General features: G+C 47.5%; 1 protein-coding gene across 1 annotated transcript; it reads left to right on the top strand.

The window, feature by feature from the left end:
• Positions 1-7,017: 7,017 nt before the first annotated feature.
• On the top strand, positions 7,018-8,278 carry ETH_00025365 (translation initiation factor SUI1, putative; the record flags this gene model as incomplete). The annotated part of the gene is made up of 3 exons (XM_013372642.1): positions 7,018-7,299; positions 7,732-7,840; positions 8,031-8,278. The coding sequence occupies 3 exons, from the start codon at positions 7,018-7,020 to the stop codon at positions 8,276-8,278; spliced, it is 639 nt and encodes a 212-aa protein (XP_013228096.1).
• Positions 8,279-10,579: the final 2,301 nt, after the last annotated feature.

Raw genomic sequence — 10,579 nt, 5'->3', positions numbered from 1 at the left:
TCTTTGGTGCAAGAATCCATTTTACTGGTCCCCGTGTGCTGTGCTCCCTTCTCTTAGTTCCTTCATGCCAGCTTAAGCACTGGAAGTCCAAGAAGAGGGGTCTCTCAGCGTCTAATATCTGTTTACGAGAGTGCGCCAGGAAACAATGCAAACCTTCCTCCACCTCTCTTATGCACCATCTTGCTTTGTACCTTCCGCTAGCTCCTTTTTCCTACTCTGTAGCTAGTGGTTCCTTCGGTTCGACAGGAGACCCCGGCTTTAATTTATGCGCGAACGTTTCTACCTCCTCTTCAGGGGTTCTGGAGCAACCTGTATCTTGATCGTTTAGCTTCTGAAGAATAAAACGAAATACTTCCGCAAAAGCTAGATTGTATACGTATACATTTGCTAGCCGCTTGTGCCTCAGCCGCGTCCACTGTCCCGTCAAACATTTTTTCTTCCTAGCTAGCCGAAACGGCCTTTTATGAATAGCTGCTTAAGCCGTCTCACCAGGGTGCTCGTGCTGGTGGGGAGCAGTTATTGGCAAGCTCTCCCGTCCTGTACGCTTGATTAATCCTTGTGGACTGGATCGAAAACTGCAACGGTAGCTGGTCTCCAGAGCAGCTTGGAGTAAATTTAATAAAGAGAACGATCACATGAGCAGCAACAAAGCCACCAATGTATCGCCATGAATATCCACTTTAACGGATCTCAGGCCCTAACTGCTATTGGCTTTTCCGTTGTACTGAGATGTGATGGCACACTACACATTACAATTTAAAAGCGGGACATATATAACTAGAAAATTTTTCGTAAGGTACAGGCCTATGGGTTATAGCTCCACACTGGTTATATTCATGATGCATACAGAATTACTCCAGAAGACACATCACTACCTCGGGTGCTCGACACTTTAAAATTAGGGAACATGGTAAAAGCTTAGAAATTGTGTGGGGAGGAACCACAAAGACTGATCTACAACATTTGTGAAATGCAACATTTGTGGGACAATTAAAGACGTCGTGCGACGCACCTTGAGATGGGGGTGCGCATGGAAGCGGGTGAGCACTTGGCACCTCGGTGGGGTGCGCACACTGGTGTAAGAGCTGTGAAGCTACCACCGTTAGGAATCACAACAGGAGGAGTAGAAGCGTTGAGAAAAACAATCTGAAGAACCATAGAGTCTTGGGCGAGAGGGGAAACGACGGTTTTGTGTCGGTCGCTCACGCACGGCGCAGACGAGACGCAAGTGACCACTTACTGAGGCCTCTGGATCCTCGTGAAAAGTCTACCAAAAGGTTTGACATCAAAACTAGGAGACTTTGGCTCACAAGCCTCGCGCAGATGAGACGTTAACTAACGACAATTTGTTGCGGGATATGGATCCCCACCTTCACCTACTGTTACGGTTCTTGTCCCGCTGGGAAACTGCAGGTTTGGGAGGACTTATTCCAAAAAAGCTATCAAATAATGCAATAATAGTCATTTTAGGCGGCAAAAAAGAGAAGAAGATGAAACTGCCCCTCAGCCTCCATCAGCCAGCTGGTTTGGGTAGCAGAGGAACGGGTCTAACGGTCGCTGACGGTTTGCGTGGTTGTTTTAGTGGTCAAGATTCTTATTTCTGGAAAGCAATCATTTCTGTAAAGGACAATGTGTGGAATGTTCATGTGCTGACCCTAAATCTGTCTAGAATTCAGCACAATATGAAAGGTTTCCGCTGCTCCGGAGCCCTCAAAAACGGGCTGGTCCCTAGTGCTCCAAAATCTTGAATGCCGACTGTGTTGGAGGCCTAGTTCCGTTCTGTTCAGACTAAGACGTGCATATAAAAGAGCAATTATACAGGGTCCAACTTCTCCAGTAATGGAGGACAGCGCTTGCGCTGCTGTCCTCCAAAAGTATCTCCTGACGCTGGTCTCGTGTATCGCCTCGCTGCACTCAGTCCCTCAAAACAGCACTAAACGCAGGAGTAAGGTCACAAAAGCATGATTGGTGGAATTCATAAATCTACACTCATGATTTGCGAGCGAAGAACGGACGCTCGCAAATTCAACGCATATTACAAAGGGTGAAGAGGAACTATGTTGGATGATGAGAGGGAAGATAAAGTACATTGTGCAGAGGAGCTCGGGACGTTTGCCAGCAGGCAGCTAACACGTGCCGCCAGGATCCATACACAGACTCTGCTGGATCTTGCACACGACAAGAGACAGCACAGGTAGGAAAAACGAATGAGTGGGCATATGAGAAAAGTGCCAGGTTTGAGTCAGGGCCAATATCTCCTGTCCAAGGGGCTGCAGAAATCAATCGGATTTCTCAACAAGGTTATACTTCATGGGGTTCAAGGTCTCCGCTGCACCGCCGAAATAAAATTCCAGCCGCATTCGCTATTGCCGGCCGTTTTCACTGTGTAAATCTCATGAAGCTGGTGAAGCATTATTCTATGGTTCAGTTTCTCTAGGACGTTGCATGGGCAGCATTGGCCCATGAGTAGCACGGGGCTTTTTGCTGTGGTGCAGTGCTAGCTCTATCTGGTCATCGCGTGCCTGTAAGAAGGGTTGACCAGCACCTTCGCGCATTATTTGTTGGCAATTATTCGATGGCTTGTCAGCCACTACAGGACGCTCCAGAAGCCCTCAGGCTTCTGTACAGTATTTTCACCATATTTTCCTTTGGCCAATACTCCTGATGGCCTGCCTACAGTACTTCAAGCAGATTTGCTATTGGCATGCACTCGTGACGACCTGCCGAGGTATCAGGGCACACAAGGGCTAGGTTAACTAAGTCCTGAACTAGCAAAAATGAAACTTGAATAGGTGTTCTGTTACTCAAGGCAGCACGTTCGTCTCTCGTTAAGCTTTGAAGCCATCGGCTCACTTCTATCTTTACTAGATATGCTTCGCTGCCCCTGACGGGGGAATTGCCACCGGGTTGATGCCGTAGCTGTAGTGAAGTAGGCAAAGCTTAGTCGCTGCATTGTATCTCTAGCTTATGGCATATATGCACACATGTCTCCCAAAGACAAAGACACCTGGTAGCCTAAAGGAAACATACTTGTCGCTGGTTTATTTCGTTCGTCCGCCAGGGAGCCCTTCGATCTGTTTTGGTACTGCCAACTCCAAACCCTGGCCTACGAGCAAGGCGTCTTGATATAATCTGCTGCAAGAGCCAGGTTCCTTTCAGCGCTCTCATTATACTTAATTCAAAAAGCAGCAAACGCGACAGAACCCCAAGCTTGTCCTCATTAGTATGATATGCACTGCAGCTTATTCGTATCCCACATGACTCTGATGGCCCTCTCGGGAATGTGTTCGCGTTCTTTTTCACCGTGAATCCTTGCTATGTTGTCTTGCTGAGACACCTCCACCTCAGCAGTTGTCGCCGGCATCGTGATGGTTGAGGCTTGTCGCTGTTGATCTGCTGCTGTGTTTCTGCTACTCTGCTTTCCCGCTCGTGTTCACCTCCGCAGTGCATCAGCTGCTACGTCTTTTATAGCGGGAGTCGCTGGCAGTCCTTCTCTATCGAATAAATTTCCCTCAGTGCCTCAAGATCTCCCTGTTTGTGTCCAGTTCTCCCGTGTATGCGTGCTTGTTGTGCAATTGCTGGTAGTAGTAACAATATGCCATGTTGACCGTATATGAATTTAGTTGCTTAATCATTCATTTGTTATGTGTAGCTCATCTGCTTACCTAAGCCCTTGTCTACTCTCCAATTGCTTCTTCCTTTCGTTATATTCTTACCCGAACAGCAGTTGCCCTTGATTCTCCCTCCTAGTCTATCTTTTTCTATGACGTCACATGCTTCCCTCCTGTTCGCTATATCTGTGCCAGTTATTTGAACGTTTGTACATGTATTTAGTGTTTCTCTTCCTTTTTACTCTTTTCATGTCCCCCTACTGAGAACTAGCTATTGCATACCCTAATTGACGGTGAAATACTTACCTCCTACTAGCCACCTATCTATAGGTGCATTTATTTTTTGAATTTTCACCATTAATTTATTTGTTCAGCATTTGCCCATATAATTAATCGCCTATGATTTTCCCCGTTGTTTTCTTACATTTACTCTCACAGTTTCAGTCTACTTGTTTTTATATCATATTAATTCAAATGCTTTCATCTGTATACATGTGTAAAGTTTACTGGAGATATTTTCCCCTCAGTTTTTCATTTTCATGTTTACTTCATTTCTCAGTTTTTTCATTCATCGTTATAATTTGTTTTTCTTGAGTGTATCTTACTTCTTTTCTTCTTTTATACACATGAATACATATTTTTTGTATGTTTGTTATTTTTAAAGCATTTTTTCCTCAACTTAATTTCATTTATATGCATCATCCATATTTTCGAGCTTTAAAGACCTCTTGGGCCTTCCTTAATGGTGTCTGCTATGTCCTGGATAAAATGGGGATGGAGGCGACTATGGAGACGGGCAGGATCAAGCGATAGGTTTGGGGCACACATCAGCCTGACTCATTTGAACCCTTCGAAACAAATATCTACAATGCCATTAGCACGTTTATGACTGAATCTGGTCGCTTGCACAGGATGAATATCTACAGTTCTTGTGTTATTCGTGTGTGAGTGGACGCAATCAATACGAGCCTCATCCATAAACAAAAACTGGTTTGATGAAGATTGCTTTTCTGTGCAGCTGCGTGTTTTAGAGAGTACGGGTCATGCTTGCCTGACTGGAGCGGCCATTATTGCGATATGTCTTCGGATTTCAGTGCCTTGTTGGAAACCAGAGTGTAATTGTGCTGGACTGCGCTTTGATTCTTGCCTCAACAAAGCTTAAGAGATATTGTTTGTCATCGAGCCACTATATAAAAATGGGCAGTCAGTGAGCCGCTTTTAGAGACAGAGGTGGGACGAGGGGCATTTGGGTGCTAGATATTTCAAATTGATGCATCCAAATCATGAATGTTTGTATACCAACACACTTGACCGCCTCGCAACGTCCCCACCACTAGCTGCTGTCGAACTAATCCACACGTCCATCCAGCTTAGCATTAGTCCGAAACATCTCTGCATCACTGCGAGTGTTCGAATCACATCGGCGGCGGGCGCCGTAAAAAAACAGGTGCGGGTACGCAGCATCTGTAGACTTCTTGTACAATGACGTGGCTGCATGGCATTGCTATACATGTTGAGGGTTAATATGGAAGGGTGCCTTTGCACCCGCCTCACACACAGTTGTGCTCGAGACGGATACCGGAGCGTGGTCACCGGAGAAAGAGTGAATCTGGGCCGACAGAACAATTCAAAAGATGTACCGAGCGTCGTAGTGACGCCTTCATTCCTTACAGGGATTTGAAAGTACATAAAGAACGTACGGCTCAATGGATGCCGCAGTATAGTTATGCACTCGTGGCTCATACCGATGTTTACTGAGGAGGACAAAATTGTCTGTTGTCAAGGTTGTCTGGCTATTACGTTGTCCTGGTGAATGTGAAGTACCTGCGTGAGAACTTTACGTAAAGTACTTCCGTGAGAACTTCACGGAGAGGCGGCATGCAAATCTGCCGCATGCCGTCAATGCAAAGGAACAGTTAGAGCAGCTCAAAACGGCATATGAGTTGGCGACTGCGGAGCATGCATCGATGCCTTTTTGCTGGCTGTGCTGCTGCAAGCAATGCTTTGCGGACAATTGGGCATTTTGTGCAATGGCAAATCCACGCTTGGGGAACAGAAGACTCTTACTTCCTGCCGTAAGTGCTGGCGTTGGCATTGTGAAGGATTGTGACTTCTATAATGAGAAATGTGAATTATAGTGAAGGCCGGTGCTTTCCAGATGCCTTCGGTGTATAGTGGCCTTCATGCTTCTCGTGCGTGAGAACAGTGGGCCTCAGACGAGTGACAATGGATGACAGAAGAACCCTCGCGCATGTTGCTGCTAATGCTCGATCGTTCATCTGACACCTGCGACTCTTAGAGAGATTCACATCGCCTGTGCGTGAATGCTAACATGGTGAATGCTCCCGGAAGGTGGACAAGAGGACTCGTACACCCAAAACTAAAGGCTTTCAGTGCCCGATGCTTCCCTATGGCTGGGCTCTGCAGCTGTGAAGTACACTCTATGAATATGCACATGAAAGAAAACGGGGATTGATGTACCATCTGAAGTAAACAAAGATGTAGATGCATAAAATGAAGCAGTCGGGCCGCCTTCAAAAGAGCTTGCCCAGGGAACTCCACCAGTTCAACCACACACAACGAAACTCCAATAGGCTCAAGGAGAAAAGATGATGAGGTTATCTCGCCGTACACTGCCCTGAAAGCCTCAGCGCGCCTAATTATGCTGGCTGGCAGTAGAGCGTCTACGGTAATTCCGCCATGAGATAACCGGATAAGACAAGAAGTATTTGACTTGTGACTTACGGCAGCGCAAGTGGAATATCCTAGAGCCCGTGTGGCTGACGTTACTTGGAGTTCCCCCTCCCACTGTTTCACGTGTGCTCGAACCACAGGCCTTCCAGTGCAGTAGCGGCCAGTCAGCTTAACTACCTCATTTTGCCCCTCGGGGACAGTGGGTAGTAAATTGAGCCCTAGTAAATCTCAACTTGGGAATTACAGAAAGCCTTCTTTGTCAGGCCCCTAAGGCACCCAAAACTATCTGCTGCGCATCAAGCTATCACGGGCACCAAACACGCGGAATGAAGCGTAGCCATCGCTTAGCGCTCAATTAAGCACCTTACACCATTTAAAGTGCACAAGAAGCTAACAATAATGCTTAGTAGAGTGCATACTTCACTTTACTAAACGGAATGTTCGACATAACGAACCCGCATGTGGTACCTGCGGCCGCACCAACGGATGCCTGCCACAGGTTGAAAATGCACAAATTACCATTGAAGATACGCGAAAATGTTTTTTTCTTAATTTTCAGCTATTTACATTGTTATCCAAGTTAGCTCTAATTCAGCAGGAAGCGCTACCGTGCCGGCTGGCTGTTCACACATGTATGGGATTGCAGTACTGGAGCCGAAGTTGCACTACCCTCTCTCTAAAAGCAGTGTAGATGTCTCAATAAGCATATCAAATGAGGAAGCATCGTCCTTTTGCTCAAAGAAGCAAAAATAGCGCCACAACTGGTACATCGGCAAGCCCCCTCCCCACCCCTCCAGCAGCAGTGCCGCTGCAGCTGTTGCAGAGGTGGACTGCTGCTGGCGCTGCTGATGCTACTGCTGCTGCGCGCATTTCTCGTTCTCACTGCTACTTTGCTGACACTCCTTCTGTTTCTCTGTTTTTTTTTTGTAATATCGAGTTTTTGCGGCTTGCTGCGCTCTTTGGAACTCTACTCTACTCCTGCGTCATACCCAAGGTTGGCATACACTGCGTGCTGCATCAGCGCGAAGCGGTGCGCGTCAGGTTGGGCGGGCGCTGTGTGTGTTTTGTGTGTTTTTTGTCCTAAGTATCGCTTTCTATCTCTTGAAACTTCTTCTGGATGCTGGTGTCTTCTTTTTTTGCTGGCCAAGTTGGCACCGTACAGTTCATTGGCTCGTGCGATCCATCACGGGTCGTGGCGTCAGTCCTGTGACTACTCAGAGTTCGAACGGGAGTGTTCTACACGCCTCCTTTCATTTTCGGAAGCATTTCTTATCCATATTATTCATTCTTGTTGACGTATTGGCCACGGATATAGGTGCTTTAGTCAGCTTGGCTGCATCTGCTTTCGAAACAGCCACCTGTTTCTTCCTCTGCTTTACCGCTCAAGCTTTATCAGTATGTTTCCTTCGCTCTGTTTCGTGCTCAGGATACACTTATGTCCCTCGACCTCCAGAACCTCGGCGTCTCTGACCCATTCGCCAATGACACCACCAAAGCAGGTGGTGTCGGCGGTAACGCTTCAACGCATCTCATTCGTGAGCCGCAGCCCCAGGATCCCGAACGTGGTTTCAACTATGACACAGTTTGGACTATGCTGCATGTTAAGCTACCTGTGGCGCAGCAGTGGATTGGAACATGTGTTCGCTTACTAGTTTGCATAGGTAGCCTCGTTTCTGAGAGGGTAACTCGGTTGCCTGTCGCTTTGTGCGCTTTTTGTGGGTGCAGATATAAGAAATCAGCAGCGAAATGGCCGCAAGAGTGTGACGACCGTGCAGGGTCTGCCCAAGGCCTTCGACTTGAAGAAGATGGTTCGAGCCCTTAAGAAAGAGTTTAGTTGCAACGGAACTGTTATAGAGGACCCCGAACACGGTAGCATCATCCAGCTGCAGGGCGATCAACGCCAGGCGGTTAAGGAATTTCTCGAGCGAGAGGGAATCTGTGGGGCTGAACAGCTACGGATCCACGGTGTCTAGACAGCTAGCCAGCCGCCGACCTCTCGTGCGACACTGCATTTTCGCCCACCCGTTGTGTACACACCTCTATACATATCGTGTTGAAACTGAACAGCAGTAACGTGAAATACAAACGCCTTTCCACCCGTGTACGAGCCCTCAGCCACCCTAGCACCCTGAGGTTTATGGTGCTCCAGCGCGTTTCTCCCACTATCGAGGCGTGGGGGACTTTGAAGCGCTTTGAGAGCAACAAAGTGACAAAGGGTGTCGAGCCATTTTATGTAATTTATACATCGGGAAGTAGATATATATGGTGGAGCGGGTGAGGAGGCGGTAGCTGGCGCGATACCAGTGCAGATGGTGGGGTCCCCTGTTGGTGTAGAATTGGGGTCCTGAAGATGGGGGGGCCCTCTTTGACATATCTGAGGCCAGAGGGTCTCTGGTGGGGGCAGAGCAGTTGTCTATCTGGAGCTGACCCCGCAGCTTGCGGAGGGAAGCCAGCGTCTCGTTCCCTTGCCGCCAACACGCGAGACTCCATTTCTGGTTTATTGGGTGGCTTCATTATTTGTTCGGCGTTTTGGTTGGGAGTTCGAACGGCCCCATAGTGAACACGGCCTGGGTGCTACTAGTTGCCAAGTGCTCGGGTGTAGTAGTAGACAAGTTTAGGTAGAAAAGTTAGTGGTGGATAACTTTAGAGTTTTTGTAGCGCAGAAATGACCCAGGCAAATGGATTGTGCGGGCCTGCTAATGATAGTGTGTAGCGTCGGAAAAGTTCCTGTAGGATTAGTGCCATTGGAGGGGTTGTAGCACTCTCAGGATAGTACGTGGAGTTGGCGGGGTTGTAGCCTTCTCAGGACACAGTGCATGCACCTGCTAGGGAGTTAAAAAGATCGCATCTTCGCGTACGGACAGACAGACATCAAAAGCAGGATCGGGGCACATCAGCTTGCATGCTGTGACGGTTAAATTCTTGTTCAGAAGAATTCGGGGCAACTCCAGTCCCTCAAAACCGTCAAAAGAATGACGATCGGACGAGTTGAGTATAACGAACGTGGTGGATGGTACATCAATGCAGAATGGCTTATTAGAAATAGTTACCGGACGTGCCTCAGACATGTTTGGACAGGTGCCAATCTGTTGTTCGGATATAGGTGTTCGGCATTGTATGTACATAGTCCGGCACTGTATGATAAAGGTGCGGGATACGAGCATGTTAGCAGTACGTGCGTTAGTTCTGCGTCTTCAGTGGCAAGCAGTACAAGGGTAAACTCTGCTGCTCACATGCGAGCATCAGTTACAGCATGTGTCTGAAATACCCCGAAAGGAAGTTCCCCCGTGGAATTTCGTCAGATGAATCGTAGAAGCGATGGAAATAAGTATACTCCCTATGTGGCTTTTGCTGCATATATGGCGTGTTTCGTGCGATATGAACGTGGTTACAGTTCTTGTTAACTACCAAAGGATATTACATACGCTGTAAGCGTAGTTCCGCGTGGCCGTTCTTTGTGAGCCGCATGTATACACGTCCACTGCGCGAAAAGAGTCTCCGGTTCTTCTTCAGTGTGTTATGCATTCCTCATGATTTTCTCTGACTAGTTTCTCGTCCCTGTCTCTCAAGGCCAAGGTACTTCGTAAAGCTCCTGTACTAAGATATGCTCACCAACAGGGTATGCCAGAAGTAGACTTCCCCACAAATGCAAAGGGACTCAAGGTGCAGACGAAGAATTTGAAGCTACATAGTTTTCCTTCCCTTCTTACGCCCTCCACTTGGCCTTTTCTGAGGAGGCATGTTAACTGCTCATTGATTTTCACCATTTTGTGCCTGCTTCCTTTCTCACTCTGAGTCTTATACTGCTGTGAGGGGACCTGTTCTGGCCGCTCTGTGAGTAGGTCTGGCTAGCCGGCAACATGCAAAGAACTGCCATCTTCCCTGAAATGCTTAATCAAGGTCAACTGCAGGACAAGCTCACTCTCACATGAGCTACATTGCTCCGCCGAAGTTGTGAGCTACATATGTTGCTTCAAGTACCTTCCTGCAGAGAAAGAGTACATCGCGTGTAGCACAGTACACGCCACCTACACAAACGTCTCTGCAGTGTTGTATTTGCTTGTAGCGCTAGACACATTTAAAGTCTGCAACCACCAAAGCGGAAAGAGAGCAGTACGATTTGTACACCGATTATGCAAGCGTACAAAGTAACCCAGCCAAACGAGAGAACCAGGTGGCAACCCTCCCCTCCCTGAAGACAGCACGCTACATATTTGTTCCCTTCGCCGCCACAACTTGACTTTCTGAGAGTATAATTATAAAAATTAAATTTT

Source organism: Eimeria tenella, genomic scaffold (genome assembly GCF_000499545.2).
Source record: "Eimeria tenella Houghton genomic scaffold, Eth_scaff101, whole genome shotgun sequence".
Taxonomy (NCBI): Eukaryota; Apicomplexa; class Conoidasida; order Eucoccidiorida; family Eimeriidae; genus Eimeria; species Eimeria tenella.
This window is presented reverse-complemented; position numbering and strand designations above follow the sequence as displayed.